This window comes from Cervus elaphus, chromosome 16 (genome assembly GCF_910594005.1).
Source record: "Cervus elaphus chromosome 16, mCerEla1.1, whole genome shotgun sequence".
In the NCBI taxonomy this organism is placed as follows: domain Eukaryota; kingdom Metazoa; phylum Chordata; class Mammalia; order Artiodactyla; family Cervidae; genus Cervus; species Cervus elaphus.
In genome coordinates this window covers 12,511,385-12,530,640 of record NC_057830.1, presented here as the reverse complement: position 1 = coordinate 12,530,640, position 19,256 = coordinate 12,511,385, and the positions used below count along the sequence as shown (strand labels likewise).

Genomic DNA, 19,256 nt, shown 5'->3' with positions numbered 1-19,256 from the left:
GGTTGCTGTGAGTTTATCTCCCGCTCCTGAGCTGTGAGCACAAGAGACGGTGCCCCTTTCCCCGGGAGCAGAGCTGGGCATCCCGTGCAAGAGGGATGGCCAGTGAGGTCTGCGTGCATCACGTACCCGAGGGCTACCTGTCGCGGATAGGGGAAAGCGGCGGAAGGAGGGTGGAAATGTACCCGTGCGTGCGTGCCCTGCGTGTGTGCGTGCCGTGCGTGAGTGATGAGCTGCAGATGGGTGGTGAGCAGACATTGGAGCAGAGACGCGTCTTCCGGGTCAGCGAAGATCCCCATGCTGAGGTGAGTCTTCAAAACCAGAAAGAGTGTCCGCGTTGAATTCCTCTCCGCTCATCTCATGACAATATTAATCAAGTGAGGTCGTGCTTCACCTTCCTTCCTCCCTCCCTCCCAGCCTCTACCCACTCCCAAACCCAGAGAGGACACTCTCTTAGGAATTTAGGGGACGGGGGCTAGAGCCGCAGTGGGAGAGCAGTTCGCTTAGCTTCCTACCCGCTCCCACTGTGGACATCCAACCCCAGGCCTGCGGAGAAAGACGTGTTACCTTTAAGGAAGCCAGACATGTTTGTTTGTTTTGTAAATTACACCAGACAGGATGTATTCCGTGTTTGTGACTTTAGAGAAGGAGCGCTTTCCGTTTCTCTGAAGGATTAAAAAAGCGACAGGCCTCCTTATGAATATCATCCATGAAAATTCTGATGAGCGCAGCTGGCGCTCAGCCCCCAGAAACCTCTGCCCCTTGAGCAGCTTAGTTTTAAATCTGTGTGGTCCTGAGGCAATGGGTCTGAGTGCTGCCCGCACAGATCCAGGGGACCCTTTCAAGGTCATCCTCAAGACCAGCCCACCTAGACAGGCAAATGTGAAAAGAAGAGGGGAGCCGGAAATGAACCAATGAAAACAAATGTCTACCCAAGGACCTGTAAAAAATAATACTGGCTTTATTCACAATGGCAAAAAAAAAAAAAAAAAAAAGCAAAGAGGGCAACGAAAAAGTAAATCGTGACTAATTACTGGGAAGAGGCTAGAGGGAACTTTCTAGAATGCTGGAAATGGTATATTTTGATCTACATCACACAAGTGTGTATATATATTTGTAGCTGTGACAGCAAGTGTATATATACATGAAAGGGGACCCTTAAACTAAATATAAGATTAATTCACTTCCCATACTTCTCATATTTCATGCCTGATCAATATGCAAAATATCAATGATCAATGCTCAGGCCCTACTCCAGAGATTGTCATTTAATGGAATGTTCTCCAAGTTTCCTGATGATTCTCTTGTGCAGTCAGGGTTGAGAAGCACTGTCTTGGAGGCCAGGACTAACCTTGGTGTGAACCTCAGGCTAGAGGGAAGACGAGTCACAGAGACCACACAGTCAATGGAAGGTCCAACCCACTGGGGTTTGCGCGCTTCAGTTTCCTTGACGCGCACACACTTTGGGGCCTGGTGGTGATGGTTGACTGGTCTGGGGTCCTTGCGTGGATCTTGCCAGCCTGTGGTGGGCGGTCAGCAGAGACAAGCCTGGTGTTGAGGGGGCAGTTTGCCTCAGGTTGTGAGTTTAGCCTCACATATTGAGGGCAGCATCGTAAGAGGACTGCAAGGCTCCTGGGGGATCTGGTAGGTGGAGCCTGAGGCAGGGACAGGAACCCAAGGCTGGGGCAGGAGTGAGGTCGGGCTCTCTCATGGGAAAAGAAAATCAAAATGGCGGTCCATATGGCTAAAGGAGCCCTCTGAAGTGGGCCTGGGAGGCCGTGAAGGGAGTGTGACTGGTACAGGGCTCAGCTGTGCAGCATCTGACCTTTTGACCTGATCATACAAACACCTGCCAGAAACTCAGAGTACATATCAGACCCTTACACTGAAATAACTCCTGTCGGTCTATTTATAGAACCCCTACCCAAAAGGAACTTGTGATTCCTTAAGGACAAATGTTTTCTGACTTTTGTCAGAGTTGATCACAATTCTTACCAGACAACTGGTGATTAGTTGACGTAGAGTTCATTTACAGTGTTTTAGTATCTGCTGTATTAAAAAGCAGAGACGTTACTTTGTCAACAAAGGTCTGTCTAGTCAAGGCTATGGTTTTTCCAGTGGTCATGTATGGATGTGAGAGTTGGACTATAAAGAAGGCTGAGTGCAGAAGAATTGATGCCTTTGAACTGTGGTGTTGGAGAAGATTCTTGAGAGTCCGTTGGACTGCAAGGAGATCCAACCAGTCCATCCTAAAGGGGATCAGTCCTGGGTGTTCATTGGAAGGACTGATGTTGAAGCTGAAACTCCAATACTTTGGCCACCTGATGTGAAGAGCTGACTCATTTGAAAAGACCCTGATGTTGGGAAAGATTGAGGGCAGGAGGAGAAGGGGACGACAGAGGATGAGATGGTTGGATGGCATCACCGACTCAATGGACATGAGTTTGAGTGGACTTTGGGAGTTGGTGATGGACCGGGAGGCCTGGTGTACTGCTGTTCATGGGGGTCACAAAGAATCTGACTCGACTGAGTAACTGAACTGAACATGAAATTTCCATGTTCATGTTTCCATGTTTCCATGTTTCCATGTTCCCAGTCCATGGAGTCTCAAAGAGCCAGACACAACTGAGCGACTAAACCTACCTGAACTGAACTATTCCATTGTATATAGCTACCACATCTTCTTTATCCATTTATCTGTTGGGCATTTAGATTGTTTCCATTTCTTGGCTATTGTAAATAGTGCTTGTATGAACATTGAGTGTGCATGTATCTTTTCAAATTATAGTTTTATCTGGATGTATGCCCAGGAGTGGGATTGCTAGATTGTATGGTAGTTTTAGGGCTTCCCAGATGGTGCTAGTGGTAAAGAACCCACCTGCCAGTACAGGAGATACAAGAGATGTTCAGTCCCTCAGTCGAGAAGATCCCCTGGAGGAGGGCATGCAACCCACTCCAGTATTCTTGCTTGGGAATTTCCATGGACAGAGGAGCCTGGCAGACTGCAGTCCATGGAGTCACAAAGAGTCAGACAGGACTGCGCACAACAATGTACGTAACATATTGGAATGTGGCTGCTGGAGGTTGCTTCTCGTTCTGCAGTTTGCTAACTGTGCCCCCTTGAGCAAGTTCTATAACCGTGTTAGAACTATTGGCCTTAAATCTAGGGTACCCCACTCACAAGTTGGGATGCAGAGGTCTTTATGTTTTTTCTTTTACTGTGGTATCATTGTTTGCAATGTTACATTCGTTTCTGCTGTACAAGAGAGTGATTCAGCTATATGTATAGATAGGCCCTCCCTCTTAGACCTCCCACCACCACCCCCGTCCCACCCCTCTAGATCATCACAGAGCACCGAGCTGAGCTTCCCGTGCTGGTAGCAGCTTCCCACTAGCGTTCTCTTTTACACACGGTCGTGCACGCATGTCAGTCCTGCTCCCAGTTCTCCCCACCCTCCCCTTCCCCTGCCCTGCGTCCACATGTTCCCTCTATACATCTGCATCTCTATTCCTGCGCTCGAAATGGGTTCATCTGTACATTTCTCACATATATAGATTCCACATATATGTGTTTAATATATGGTTTTTCTGGGATGCAGAGATCTTAAACAGGATAGTCACCCCAAAGAAGAAAGATTCCCTCAGGAAGGACCTGATCCTAGAGGTAGCACCACAGAATATTTCTAATATTTCCAGAAAGCCAAAAGAATTGTTTGAATGCCTCTCTCAAAACCCAAGAAAATCAAGTTTAAAATCATTTTCCCCCCCAAAAATAATATATAAGGTAAAAAAAAAGAGACCAGGCACGAAGTATTAGATACTGGTCATGTGCTGCCTCTCTGGGGCACTGTTTCTCGCAGACAGTGGGACACGTGGTGGAGGGTGTGACATTCAGAGGGAGCATTTGACTCTAGCTCCCAAGGACGGGAGGAACTGGACTCTCAGCACCCTTCCTTCCATCGTCCCCACCAGCCTCCTCCATCAGCCACTGTGGGGGAACCCCTTCACCATATACACACACAGAGGTGCTAACACATTATTGACCAGAGACGTATTAATATGTTTCTAGAGAGCGATCCAATTACCACCACCGTGTGAAGTCGTTAGAGCTTAAGCTTGATCAAGGGTTCACTTATACAATTTAGGATTGTCATTATCATTCACACCTTGCGCCGTTAGGTTTTTGTTCCAGCCGCGTGTATATTTTCAATGCAAGTTTATTACCGTAAAATTTTCAAAAGTGATGCATCGTGAGATTGTGAGTGAAGAATTTTTAGTGAATTTTAAGCAGATACTTTCTCTGATTGACATAGAGGCTTAGTGTCTCAGAAGATGAGAGTTCTTCAGAATATAGTTCTGATTCAGACAGTGTGAATATTAGATCAATAAGAAGACAGAAAGCCTTAGTGACTGATTTGATGTAGAAAGTGAAGATGAAACTCCCAGTGCTGGAGAAGAATTTATAGATGTGTCAGGTGTAACAATTGAATGTTCAGCTCAGTTGGTTCAGTTTAGTTGCTCAATCATGTCTGACTCTTTGTGACCCCATGGACTGCAGCACGCCAGGCCTCCTAGTCCACCACCAACCCCCGGAGTCTACCCAAACTCATGTCCATTGAGTCGGTGATGCCATCCAAGCATCTCATCCTCTGTCGTCCCCTTCTCCTCCTGCCTTCAATCTTTCCCAACATCAGGGTCTTTTCAAATAACTCAGCTCTTCGCATGAGGTGGCCGAAGTATTGGAGTTTCAGCTTCAACATCAGTCCTTCCAATGAACACCCAGGACTGAGCTCCTTTAGGATGGACTGGTTGGATCTCCTTGCAGTCCAAGGGACTCTCAAGAGTCTTCTCCAACACCACAGTTCAAAAGCAACAATTGAATGTAATAACCCGCAAAATGTTTGTGAAATAACAATAATTTTTGACTGGCCAAAATAAAAATCGCCAGCTACAGGCATTAGTTTCTACAAAACTCTCCTGGTCAGTAGTAATATAACAAAGCCCTAGTTTATGAGGGAGCAGGGCTGTGGAAGAAAGCCTTTTTCTTAAATTGGTGTGAGCCACGGCAGCAAGAGTGCTGGAGGCACCTCCCTGGGGGAGCCTGAGTGCATAGGGAGGGGGCCGTGGACAGGACGCTGTACTTCTTGTGAGTTTGCCTGGAATCCAGATGCCCGGGAAGTTCTGGACTTAGGAAATGGCTGGGGATTTGGGTATTTTTGTGTGTGTGTGTGCCCAGTCAACAACTCAGCTTCTGGAGGTAAATTCTCCCTTCCACCTAGGGTTCTGTGTGTGCGTAGCCGCCTAGGGGTCTACTGCAGAATTAATTTCCTACTAAGAAGAAACAGTCATCTCAGTCGAGACACAGAGGGTGGCGACAGCGTCCCACATCTGCTCACAGCCCCCCTCAGTCTGATACAGCCAGGAGGTGGGGTGGGGCCAGGGGCTGCCCTGTTGAACAGCTGCTGCAATAGGAGAGTCGTGGTGCCCATGGAATCGTCCTTTTTCCCCCGCCCAGTGGTGTCTGTAATCCACAGCTGAAAACAAAAGGCACACAGAACCCCCGCGTGTTAAGGATTGCCAGGTCTGTAGGTCAGCCGTAGTCCCAGGAGCAGTGGTTTCCAAAATGTGTTTCCCAGTATGAGCATCAACAGAGACCTTGTTAGAAATGCAGATTCTTGCCCCGCCCGTTCACAGCTGCTGCTTGAGAGAGTGATGGGGTGGGGATCAGCCATCAGTGGTTGAACAAGCCGTCCAGGTGATTCTGATGCCTGCCCACATTTGAGAAGCCCAGCCCTGGGTGACAGATGCTCTTAATATTTTGATGGACTGGGCATGACCCTTTTTCTTCAGGGATCTGAGACTGCAGGAGGCTGTCCTTGAGAACTGACAAAGATTCTTTCCTTGACCAAACCCTAGCTAGGCTCCTCTGAGTCCTTTCTGTCTGACTGGCCCTCAGCTTTGGCCTTTGAAGACTTGAGCCAATGTGAACATGTTCTCTAAGGCAGCATCCTCAGGGACCCAAGCCCCCCTTAAAATGCCTGCCTGAGAAATTACAATGACGCCAAAAGAATTTATTTTACTATTTTGTTACAGCCAACACCTGGAGGAAAACAGGGTCCTTGTCTCCTGATCTCTGTGGGAGGATGGGTGCCTGCCTGCTAAGTCACCACAGTTGTGTCCAACTCTTTGCGACCCCATGGACCGTAGCAGGTCAGGCTTCTCTGTCCATGGGATTCTCCAGGCAAGAATACTGGAGTGGGTTGCCATGCCCTCCTCCAGGGGGATCTTCCCCATCCAGGGCTCGAACCCAAGTCTCTTATGTCTCACTGCATTGGCAAGCGGGTTCTTTACTACTGTTCCACCTGGGAAGCCCATAGCAACCTAATTTTGGTAGGTGCCAGTTAGCAGACCCAGATGGGTTTTATATGGACCAATCCTACACTTCTCCTTTCTGTAGTTTTTTCATTTTCCTGACCACTGGATCCCTACTTACCCACCTCCCTACTTCCTCATTCTCCCCCTTAAAACACTCAGTCTTTGGTGTACAAATGGAAGCTTTCAGTCCCTTATTGCAATAGTGTACTAGTGATGAAAATCTGTGCTTAGCATTTTTAACTAGTGTCCTGCTGTGTCGACCTTTTCAGGACATTCAGTATTTGAAAGTGAAAGTGAAGTTGCTCAGTCCTGTCGGACCCTTTGCGACCCCATGGACTGTAGCCCGCCAGGCTCCTCCATCTGTGGGATTCTCCAGGCAAGAATACTGGAGTGGGTTTACATTTCCTTGTATAAAGGCCATTCCCTCTTCCCTATCCCTGGAAGTGAGCACAAGAGAGAGAGAGAGGCTGGAAGTTCAGAGAGGTTTTTTTTCTTTTTAGGTTAGTATTTGCAAGAAAGGGGGCGGGGTGACACATTATTCCCCAACTGGATGATTGCTCAGCAGGGAGGCTTGCCCCGAGAGAAGGGGAGAGACCTCAGAGGGAGAAAGTCAGTATGAACCTCCGGGGGATAAGGTGTGAGGATGGTTACAGCATCTAGGTGCAGAGAATACCTCTTCTGTGTCTACGAGCCTAAGTGGGCCAGCAGAGGGCAGATGAGACCCTGGCCATGGAGGGACAAAGAGATGTGGACCTCTGATGCAATTACAGGGGCGGCTTGCAGTGGAGTTTCTCCTGTGGGTTAGGAGAAGTGGTGTGCCTATAATTGAGCAACAAAGATTGTTCTGGTCTAATGCTCCTGGCAGAAGCAGCCTTGTGGGAAAGAGTGGAAGGATTCAAAGCCAGCCTTCCTCTTGCCCCTCTCCCTTCAAGCTTTACCACGGGAACACTTAATCCTCAACTCCTCCCCAGGCACAAGAATGACCCCATCCCAGGAGAAGGCCATGCCTCTGGGGCAAAGATGCTGTCAGCCTTGGTGGACATCAGTTGGCTCTGGCTTGAACTTGCTAACATCCGGCGATGCTTCTTGGACTCTGACCTCTTAAAGCAGACAGAGGAAGAGTGTGGACTCTAGCAAGTGGGCATTTGGAGGTTTGCAGTGAGCCGTGCAAAATCTTGTTCTATCTCTTGCCTCTGAGGTCTGAGACTCCATATCCAGGAGCCCCCTTCTCTCCTGGTCACTTCTCTTCACTGTCTCCTCCTCTACCCCACTTCTGAGTAAGGACTGGAAAAACCCTTAGAGATTTTTCAACTAAGCAAATTGGGAGTTTTCATTCTGGACCTCATTCTGGACCCTGTCTTCTCTCTACACTCTGCATAGGTGTACCTTTCCAATTCTAAGTACCTCTACATACTCATGACACTTCAGTTCTTACGTCTAGCCCAGAACCCGAGTTCCATTTAAATACTTGCCTATTTGATGTTTGTGTGTCTCTGAGCATCTCAAACTCAGTATCCTTCAATTTTAACTTATAATTTTTCTTCAGTAAATCCTGTTGATTCTATCTCCAAAATATATTTATGTCATATGTGTCTACTTTTCTTTCCTTTCTCTGCTCCCACTCATGCTTTACCTAACAGTGTCTTTCCCACTGAACTTGCCCCGGTCATTTTTTCCCCTGGCATTGCTCTTTAGCATGACCATCAGTTCATTCTCCACGAACAACCAGAGTCATCTGGTTAAACTGCAGGTCAAATCATTTTAGTCTCATTTGTAAATCCCTTAACAGCTACTTACTATACTCAGAATAATTGATTGAACCTAATATTGTGACCTTGGAGAAGGCATTGGCACCCCACTCCAGTACTCTTGCCCGGAAAATCCCATGGATGGGGGAGCCTGGTGGGCTGCCGTCTATGGGGTCGCACAGAGTCGGACACGACTGAAGTGATTTAGCAGCAGCAATATTGTGACCTAGCCCCTCTCTACCAGTGTTAGTCATTACTTTTGTTCATCCATATTTCCTTTTGCTCATCCATATTTCCATTCTTTCTCTCCTTGTGGGCACATGGAATGACTGCACTTCCTTATACCCATGAAGTGGAAATATGTCTGTGTTACTTGTTTTGGACAATGAAACATAAGCAAAGTGGTTTGAGAGTTGCTTTGTGACTCTTAATGCACTTTCTTCTCCTGCTACAGTAATTAGGGAAACCAGTGTTAATAGGGTGGTGCCATAAGATTGAAGAAGCTTGAATTATTAGGAGTACTTGTAGGAGAGCTGGGCTGGAAGTTCGCCCAAATCCACAGTGAGATGTCTATGAGTGAACAAAAATAAGCTTCTATGGTGAGATTTGGAGCTTGTTTGTTACTCAGCAAAACATATCCTATCCTGATTACTATGGTAGAAAGAGGACTGACTCGTGGGAAGCCTCTTTAAAATAAAAGCAAAGGATAAAGTTGTTTCGTTTTCAGCAAAATGTCTTGTTTTTTATTAGACTGTAAAAAATTAACAACTGACTCATTAATTATTCACAAAAGGAATCAAAATGAATCCCCAAGTTGGAGGGAGTTTCTGGGTGGTTCAAGGAGAAGGCACATACGTGTTTTTGAGAGAAAATGACACTCCTAGCTAACAACTCTCCATGTGGGTGGGCAAGACTGAATCACCATTGGGAAAAAAGGAAGATGTGGGTAAAACTTTACAGAGAGAGAATCTAGCATGAGGAAAAGTCACCCTAGGTGTGTTTAAGTGTATTGATTAAAGTTAACCAGGTAAGATACTTTCTTCCCCAATAACCAAGTAACAGTATTATTTCACTTTGGTTTAAAATATACCAGGAAGGATCTCAATGATTCAAATGTGGCTGAAAAGGGAGCCGTTTTTGAGGAACATATACTTTCCAAGCAGGAACGTTTCTTTGTTTTCTTCTCCGAGGCTTCTGTTAGTATATATCTTCAGTGATGGGCAATGTTTAATTTGGAGAGAGAGAGATTGAGGAAGGGAAGGACAGAGAAGTCAAATAGGAAAGAAGGAAGGAAGGGAAGGATGGAGGGAGAAAGGTAAAAGGAAATCTATAATGAGGCTGGAATGTACAGTCTCAGTGAGAGGGGAGAGATGACCAACTCTTCCTAAAGACCCTTCAACACACAGAACAGTAGGTAGCATCGTTTTGACCCTTTTTACCCAGGGTGACTATACTCTGCGAGGCGGGGGCAGAAATGCTGTGGTCACTATGAATGAAGGGAGTGACTTAGTGTGCTGGCCTCCAGGCATAGCAACCAGAAGGAGGCAGTTCTCAGAGCTCCTCTTCTCCAGAACATGTGAGAAAGTCCCAGAAGTTACTGAAAACATGGTTGCCCATGCTGTTGACTCCAGGGCACTGCTGAGGCTTCCACCCACTAGGGTCTCTGTTTTATGTTTCAGAATTCTCTAGATCCAGGGACCGAGCCAATGTCCACAGCACTGTCGCCTTATGTGAGCAGAATGGGGCTGTGTTGATGGAACAGCACTCGTTCCCCCTGAGCTGTGAGCAGTCTGGTCTGGGCAGTCTTTCTTTTTTTTTGAGGCACAAGACCCTGGGCCCGCTGTGAAGTTCGTTTCCCACAGTCTGACCTACAATGATGTCATTCAGCTCTGCTCACAGCTCCAGGCCTTAGTTGTGTCTCTGCCTCCCAGGTTCCTTGATGAGGCCATACATGGCCTCACAGTTGAGACCTCTGAGTAGAGAGCTTCAGGCTGGACCATATAAGCCCAAGTTCCGGGCGGCCTGGGAGATCCTGGGAGTTTTCCTCTGGGGAAATGGATAGTGAACTGGTTTTCCAGTCCGGTGTGACCTTTTTATGGCAGTAGGGCCCTGAGTGCCCACGTGGAAGCCAGATCCCACCGCCTTTGTCTGTGACTTGTCTGCTTGGCACTCAGGCTGGGCTGGTCCTGGGCTGGTGGTTTCTTGCTGAGTCATCTGCGTGTCTTCAAACAAGCCTGGGAGCCTTTGCCCAGACCCCGTGAACTTGTCCTTGTGCTTTACGTGAAGACTGGTTCCCGGGTGGAAGGTTTGGACCAGGCGGTGCATCTCTAGGTGCGTGTGCCAGGGAGACTCGGGGGTCTGGAGACAGCCCCTGTCATCCTCCTCCAGCGTCTCCTCTGCCTCAGGAGCTGCCTCTTCTGGGGTCAAGGAATGCCTTCTCTCCATGTTAATCCAAACAGCACTGACCATGGACTCGGCTGGGGTGGGCAGGTTCCCTCCTGAGAAAGCAAGGCACCAACAGGGTCACCGCTGGAAGGGGCAGGGGCAGCCCTTGTTTGGGGGGTTCTCAGAGCTTTGAAGCTGAGAAAGGCCATGCCCAGTACATCAAGGAGGCCAGATACCCAGTGCCCTGCACTCTCTCTTAACACACACCCATTCACGAACAGTATTCATTCATTCCATTATTAAGTGCTTATAGCGTGCCAGGCATTATTTATTTGAGGTCTTGAGACAAAATATACCCCTTCATGATATGGTCTAGTGAAGTAGAAAGTGAAAGTGTTAGTTGCAGAGTCGTGTCTGACTCTTTGTGACCCCATGGACCGTAGCCCACCAGGCTCCTCTGTGTTGGGATTTCCCAGGCAAAAATACTGAAGTGGGTTGCCATTCCCTTCTCCAGGGGATCTTCCCAACCCAGGGATTGAACCCTTTCACTTTCTACTCCACTAGACCACATCATACGGAGAAGGCAATGGCATCCCACTCCAGTACTCTTGCCTGGAAAGTCCCATGGACGGAGGAGCCTGGTGGGCTGCAGTCCATGGGGTCTCTAAGAGTCAGACACGACTGAGCGACTTCACTTTCACTTTTCACTTTCATGCATTGGAGAAGGAAATGGCAACCCACTCCAGTGTTCTTGCCTGGAGAATCCCAGGGACGGGGGAGCCTGGTGGGCTGCTGTCTATAGGGTCACAAAGAGTCGGACACGACTGAAGTGACTTAGCAGCAGCAGACCACATCATAACGGGGTAGTTTTTGTCTCAGTGTTCATTACTGTATTCCCAAGTCCTGGAATAAACAATGAAATAGAAAAGGAATAAGCAAACAAACATGGTAATAACAATTCCAATGGTAAGCAGTGCTGTGGAAAAAAATTCAAGAATGAGAGAGTTTAATAATAGACTTCAGTCTTTGCAGTGAGGGAGTGAGTCCTAGGGAGAGCTGGGAAACTCACATTTGAGGCAGAGAGGAACCAGGAGCAAGGGCACACACATGTCCACCCACAGGTGTGATTCATGTACTCTGGACATTGGAAAGGGGTTATTCTTTTGTGTTATGGGATTCTAATGATGGGTTTAGCATCCAAGGCAGAGGAGGAGGGGCTGTGTTTGAAGCAGCTCCTTTCGGAGGACTGGTCTTTATCTTTTATCTCATGGCCACTGTCTTGGAAACACGTTGGTAGCACCGTCTGCTTTCCTGCCCTGGCTTCAGGGATGAGTAGGTGGGCTGATGCCTCTGTTCCTTCTCAGGGGCATCTTTTTACCATCTTGTGGAACATGGTAGTTTCTGGTCAACTCTTGGTGGTGGTGAGGGTTGGAGGGATGACTGAATGTCATTTTCCTACAGAAAGGAGGCCTGTGACAAGCCTGGAATTGCCTCTGAAATGTTGGCAGAGCTCCCTTGAGCATTCTGATATCTGTCACTGCGGAAGGTCCTGTAGGTAACAACGTCCACAGTGGGAGTAGAGAGATGGTGTTGAAGGAGTAAAGCTGGGAGGAGCCCTTGAACTCCAGTGCTAGGAATCCAAAACACCTGCCATTTCTAGAACCTGCGTACATTCCATAATGTTAAGAGGAAAGCTAATTCCAGAGCCTTCCTTCCATTAATAAGCTCCCAGAATACCTGCCCCTCCGGATACAACTCTGTGTCTTGAGGTGCTGAAATCTAGTTTTAGAGGGAGCCAGTCTTAACGACCACTCTGTCCTCCTGGGTCTCAGATGTGCTGGACACAGAAGATCCCTGTCTTCTAAATTCCCTCTACTTGCTTGGCTTCATGGCATTAACATCTCCTGGTTTTCTCCTCCATTTAAGAAAAATGAATTGTGGCAAGGCCCATGCAACATAAAATTTACCACCTTTAGCCATTTTGAAGTGTACAGTTCAATAGTGTTAAGTCCAGTCACGTGGTTGTACAACTGATCTCAAGAACTTTTTCATCTTTCCAGACTGACACTATACCCATTAAACAACAATTCTTCATCTCTTCCACCCCCACCCTGGCAACCTTCTACTTAACTGTCTCTGAGTTTGACCACTCCATGTACCTCATTTGAATAGATGATTACTCATGATCTACTGACTTTTTATGACTGGCTTATTTTGCCTAGCGTAATGTCCTCAAGATTCATCTGGGTTCATCCAAGATCCCGCATGTGTGAATTTCCTTCCTTTTTCAGGCTGTTGTTCATCTGCTGACATTTTGACTGCTGTCTTCTCTGACTTTTCTTCTTCTGCTTGTGCCTTCAATACTTTAGCGTTCTGTACCTCTAATTGTCCTCCCAGCCTCTTAACAGTTTATGCATTGGTCCCCCCACAATTTTATCCATGCCTGTGACTTCAACAATTTGTTGATGACCCCAAACCTATATCTCCAGCCCAAATTACTCTCCTGAGATGCAGGCTGGTTGGAAGTTTTACAGATAATTCCCTCAAATGCAGTGTGTTTAAAAAATGTTATTTGGGTCGTGCTGGGTCCTTGTTGTGGCACATGGAATCTTTAGCTGTAGCATGCAGGATTTTTAGTTATGGCATGTAGGCTGTATTTCCCTGATGAGGGATTGAACCCAGGCTTCTGGTGTTAGGAGGCATAGCCACTGGACCACCAGGGAAGTCCTCAAATGTAGCATATTCACAAATTTATCTCTCCCTATCAGAAATATTTTCTCCTATATTCCCTATCTCACTGGGTGGTATCACCATCCACCTTATTGCTAATGTGCAGGCAGAATTGTTTTCTTGCCCCTACCATCATTTTTTCATTTCATTTTTATAATCTGAAAGTGAACATGTTAGTTGCTCAGACTCTCTACTGTTTGAGCCCCCAGGGAATCTGCCTGCGATGCGGGGGACTCTGTTTCAATCCCTGGGTCAGAAGACCCCCTGGAGAAGGGAATGGCAGCCCACTCCAGGACTGTTGACTGAAGAATTCCATGGGCAGAGGAGCCTGGCAGGCTGCAGTCCATGGAATTGCAGAGTCGGACACGACTGTGAAGCTCACACGTTCACAGTTTGTAATCGGACTCTGGTTTCTCCCTGGGGAACACCTTACTCCTCACACCCAGTCCAAGTTCTTCAAGTATCCTTCCAACTCAGTCTCGTGTGACCTATGACCTGGTCCTTAGCCGATCAGCACAGAAAGTCCCAAGGAGCTTTATCCATAGTCATTTATTTCGTTCCCACCATGATCTTATACTCTGGGGACTATAGTTATTCCTGGTTGACAGATGAGGAAACTGAGTCACAGAGGAATTTATAGGATTTGTTCAAAGCCGCACGGAGCAAGTCGGCGGCAAAGCTGAGGCTCAGGCTGTCCTCCAGAGACCAAGTACGGGGGCGTCCCATCAGACAGCTCACTGTTTCTCAGTTAGAGCGGGAATGTGAACTCGCAGACCGCTGTGAAAGATGAACCCCGAAAGGTCCTGACCGAGCCTGCGGGTCAGAAACCATCCCTGGGGAAGCAGTGACCGAGCACTACCCCTTGCCTTAACCCGTCGTAACTCGTGACATGTAACTCATCACATGGTGATGATGGAGGCAGGAGCTCTGAGTTACAGGATGCAGGAGAAAGGGCCAGCAGGGAAGGTTGGGGCAGGGGTGGTAAACCTATGCGCTGTGCTGAGTTTGTGATGTCTTTGGGACATGCGCATCACATAGTTTTGTGAGTCTGAATCACAGGTGTGTTAAACCTGCTTTCACTTGATATGGGTTAAATGAATGAATGTTGAGTGGCTGAATGAATAAACACCCTTGAGGATGGGAAAGCTTTAGGGAACTATCAGCTCTGCCCTGCAGAGATGGGGGTGCTGTTTGGCTGTGCCAGGTCAGTGCAGACAGATCCCGCTGGTTGGCCCAAGTCGCGCGAGAGGGGCGCTTTTAGCCTGTGGCAACACACTTCCTGTCACTTCCCAGGCAGTGAGGTCCCTCTGGCCCCTGATTCCCTCCCAGCCCAGCCTGGGTGTGTTCCCAGGGAGTGTGAACGATGAAAACAACCACAGAAATTCCCTGGGCACAGACTATACTTTTCAGAGGGTCTTCCTACTTTTCTTGACTTGTTCCTCTGGGTTTAGAGGATGAGGGGCTGAGATTTGAGTCTTGTGCTCCTAACTTCCTCCTGGAATAAAGTTGAGTTCCTAATGGAAGGGAGGCTTCTCCCCTGAAGGAGGGGCTTCTATATCTCAAGGCTTCTCCGGCTGGTGGGTGAGCCTGGGTGCCTCCTGGGTCCCTGAGCCGTCTTTCCTCTGGCCGGCGCCCAAGCTGTTGGAAATATCACGTGTTCTGTCTCCAGAGCCCATTTCCCTGGTTTGCAGGAGGTGCTCGAGTGAGACCCAGCTAGGAAGCACAGCTCCCATCTCTCCACGTGGCCTAGCGGGAGGGCCAAGCCCGGCTCACCAGGCAGACCAGTTCAGCAAGATCAGAATCTAAGAGCAGAGTCCAGGAATGGTGGCATGCTGCCTGCCAGCCCCCTGCGGGAGCCCCCTGGCTCAGCTGGCACCCACACCAGCCCCTCTGTTCTGACCCTGCCTCCCTGCTTTTGTCCACCGGGAGGGCCCGCAGAGGCCTGGCCCTGCGCTGCCCACAGCTTTGCCACCCGTTCTGCCCACAGCCAGGTCCTCCCTGCCTCTGCCCCCAGCAGCTGCCCAGCCCTACCTTTCGGGAGCACCACGACGTGGGCCTGGGCCCTCTGCTTCCGTCTCAGGCCTTCATACTGGGCTCGCAGGAGCTGGATGTTAAGCAGGGGCCCTTTCGGGGGGGCCCGAGGCCCGGAGCCCTGGGCCATGTAGCAAGACCCCAGCTGCCAGAAGTGGGGCAGGGCGGGGCACGGGCAGGGCCACCCCTTCATCCGGATCCGGGAGGACAGCAAACACGGATGGGCGGGGCCCAGGGGGTGGTGGGGCTCGGAAGTGAGGAGGAAGGTAGCCAGATCCCGTGGAGAACCAGGTAGGGGAGAGAGAAATGGAGGAGGGGAGATGCGCTGGAAAGGGGCGGTAAGGAGAAGGGAAAAGTCTGGGGTGGGGCTCCAAGAGGGAAATTGAGGGAGAGGGAAGGAGGGGGTCCAAAGAGGGGATATAGAATGGAGGAAGAAGGTGACAGCAGATGGATGGGGGAGAAGCGTGAGGACTGGAGGGCAGGGAGTGAATAAAAGTGAGGAACTGAGGAGCTGGGGAAAGAGCGAAAGACAAGCCCAGCTGCTCAGATCCTTTTAGGGTCCAAGGGATGTCCTACTCCAGGTCTTTCACTGCTTGATCCTAAAGTGCAGAATCCAGGAGCTACCGTGACTCCTCCTGTTTCCTGGCAGAGCTGGAGCTAGTGCTGTGGAGGCCAAGTGCCCAACTTGGCTCACGCTTCTCGGACTGGACCGCGGATGCTTGTCAGCAAACCTGCCAGTTTGGTTGGTAGTTGGTGAAGGAGCTGGTGCCCAGGGGATATGCACCGGCATTGGGCAGAGGGAGACCGACCCACCAGCAAAGGTACCCTGAGACCTCCACTCACCCCCACGGTGTGCAACTCAGGAGAAAGCCCAGCCCCAGCGAGCCGTGGCCTCCAGCCAGCCCCACCCCTTTGACATTCAGTGTAGCCTCTGTGGTCTCAGCATTTCCCAACCAGCCAGGTTGGTGTTTGTTTTACCCACAACTGGGTGCACCCTCCCCCTCTGCTTGGCAGCCCCGCCATGCCTACATCCGGTTTGAATCCTAAACTCTGTCTCTCTCTCTCACACACATCAGCTTCGATCTACCCTGGGCTCCATTTGGCTGATTAGCTTTCTATATTCTCCTAACATAGTTACCCAAAGTATCTGCAGAGGCAGTGGAAACAGTCACAGCTGAATTTAGAGACATTTTGGAAAGCAGTGGGATGGTATTTAGCCATAGGACATTGGACAAGAGATGGAACGTAAATCTTTGTTAAGTGGTATATGCCATATGGGCTTCCCAGATGGTGCTAGTGGTAAAGAACCCGCCTGCCAGTGCAGGAGACATAAGAGATGCAGATTCAAGCCCTGAGTTGGGAAGATCCCCTTGAGAAGGGAATGGCAGCCCACTCCAGCATTCTTGCCTGGAGAATTCCATGGACAGAGAAGCCTGGCGGGCTACAGTCCATGGGGTTGCAACGAGTCGGACAAGACTGAGGGTACGCACACAGCACACATATGCCGTATGCACATAGGCTTTGTTGGGTAGTATGTGCTGCTTTGACAAGGTACCACACATGGGTTGGCTTCAACAGCAATCATTCATTGTCCCACAGGTCTGAAGGCCACAAGTCCAAGATCAAGGTGTCAGCAAGGTTGGTTCCTTCGGGGATCTAAGAGGGAATCTGTTCCAGGCCTCTCATTTTGCTTCTGGTGGTGTGCTGGCAACCGTGGGCATTTCCTGGCTTGTAAAAGCATCACTTGATCTTTGCCTTTGTATTCACATGATGTTCTTGTATGTGTGTCTCTGAATCCAACTCACCCTTTGTATAAGGACATGAGTCCTATTGGATTAGGACCCCATGCTAATGACCTCATCTTAAGTCAATGTTTCTATCTGCCATGATCCAGTTTCCAAATAAGGTCACATTCTGAGGTACTAGAGTTAGGACTTCAACATTTGGATTTGGGGGGACACACTTTAACTGCTACTGGGTAGAGAAGTGGTAGACCCATCATAGAGATGGCACAGGAGAGGAGCAGATTGGAGTGATGGAGAGGAGGAGGGACTTGTTTTAGATGTGATGTTTGAAGTCATTGCGTCGTCAGGTGGGAGCTGGAAGCTTGGTAGGGAGGTGCAGATGTCATCATTTGTGAAAAAGACACAGTTCATTATCAGAAAAGTTTTATCATTAGACAGTCATGCATACAGGGAATTGAGAGATGGTCCAAAGTTGCTCTCTTGTCCCTTTTCAGTCCCCGTTAGCTTGTTCAAGTTCATGTTTGATGGTAGAAGAGAGGTCTCTCCTGTGCGCTTCTGCCTTCTTGTCCCAGTGTCTAACTTCTTTCTCTTGGCTTCTGTTCTGTCGTTATGTTCTAGCTATTGAGAGAGGGGGATGAACGGTCTAGGCTAGTGGAGCTTCTACAAGATTACTTCTTAACATAATTTCTGTGCTACTGTTTTGTTTAAATGGTCTCACTGTCTTTCCCCCACCTCCTCAAGACCTCCACAATTATCCTGGCTTGGGTTGGGGAGGGCTCCTCTCCCAGTAGGAGAGTATATACTCCAGGAGGAGGGTTATGAAGGTGAAAATGTTCACCCTGCCTCCTAAGAATGGAAGTCTTCAGCGCATATCTGGCAGCTGAAGTCTTAGAATTGAATGAAATATCCAATTTAGGAGGCTATTTCAAGATACCAAGCTCTGGGAAGACCAATATTTAAGGGACAGGTAGAAGTAAGAAGGTAATGTTGAAAAACATAAAAAGGAAAATCAAAACGATAGGAGAAAAAGCAGTAAAGAGGGGCATCCCAGACTGCCAGGAGGGAAAGAAATGTCACCAAAGAGCCAGGTTGGCCAAAACTGGGGAGACAGAATCTCCTGATCTCCCTTCCTGCCCTATAGAATAGCATCTGAGAGATATATGCAGAAGACTGGTTCTCAGTCTGGTTACACAATAAAATCACCTTGGAAGGTTTTTGGTTTTTTAAAATATTTATTTGTTTAGCTGTGCTTATTTATTTGTTTCTTAGTTGTGACATGAGGGATCCTCAATCTTTCTTTTGGCATGTGGGATCTAGTTCCCAGATCAGGGATTGAACCCCCGGCCCCCTGCCTTGGGAGTATGGAGTCTTAGCCACTGGACCACCAGGGAAGTCCCAAAACCGCCTTGGGAGTGTTTTTTTGTTTTTTCAGTATTCATTTATTTATTTGGCGGCATTGGGTCTTTCATTGCGGCACACAGACTCTATAGTTGAGGCATGCAGCCTCTAGAGTGCACGGGCTTGGTAGTTACAGTGTGCAGGCCTAGTTTCTGTATGGAATGTGAGACCTTAGTTCCCCAACCAGGGACTGAACCCAAATCCTCAGCATTGCAAAGAGGATTCTTAACCACTGGACTACCAGGGAAGTCCCCCACCCTGGGAGTTTTTAAAAAAACACCCATGCTGGAGCGCCTCCCCTAAATATTCTGATTCACCTAGTCTGGGGTGGTGTCTGGATATTGGTGTGTGTCTAAAATTCTCCACTGCTCTGGAGAGTTAACTGCCCAGATTCTTGAGTCTCTGGGTTACTGGTTGAGAGACAGTGGTGGGAAATAGCCCAAGCTTCTTCATTCCTTTTTTTTATCAGGGAGCCTTTCTAGCAGCGGCTTCCCTGGTGGCTCAGATGGTAAAGAATCTGCCCACAATGGAGGAGACGCAAGAGACTCGGGTTCGATCCCTGGGTCAGGAAGATCCCCTGGAGAAGGAAATGGCACTTTTCCTTCTCAAGGAATGGAATCCACTTCAGGATTCTTGCCTGGAGAATTCCATGGACAGAGGAGCCTGGTGCGTTACCATCCATAGAGTCGCAGAGTCAGACATGACTGAGCAGCCAGTACTTTCCCTTTCTCTACTCGCAGCTGAAGATCATACGGGCCCCTCCATTCTAGTCCAGTTGCATCTGCCATAAAATTGGACTCAATTTCTACTACATTGACATCTGTCAGTCTTCATCTTTTAATAGTAA

General features: G+C 48.5%; 1 protein-coding gene across 1 annotated transcript; it reads right to left on the bottom strand.

The window, feature by feature from the left end:
• Positions 1–8,835: 8,835 nt before the first annotated feature.
• Positions 8,836–15,914, bottom strand: C16H9orf152 (chromosome 16 C9orf152 homolog). Its single transcript, XM_043927833.1, has 2 exons — positions 15,267–15,914; positions 8,836–10,618 (listed from the first exon to the last, which is right to left on the bottom strand). Exons 1-2 carry the CDS (start codon positions 15,457–15,459, stop codon positions 10,107–10,109), a joined length of 705 nt encoding a protein of 234 aa, XP_043783768.1. The 5' UTR covers positions 15,460–15,914; the 3' UTR covers positions 8,836–10,106.
• Positions 15,915–19,256: the final 3,342 nt, after the last annotated feature.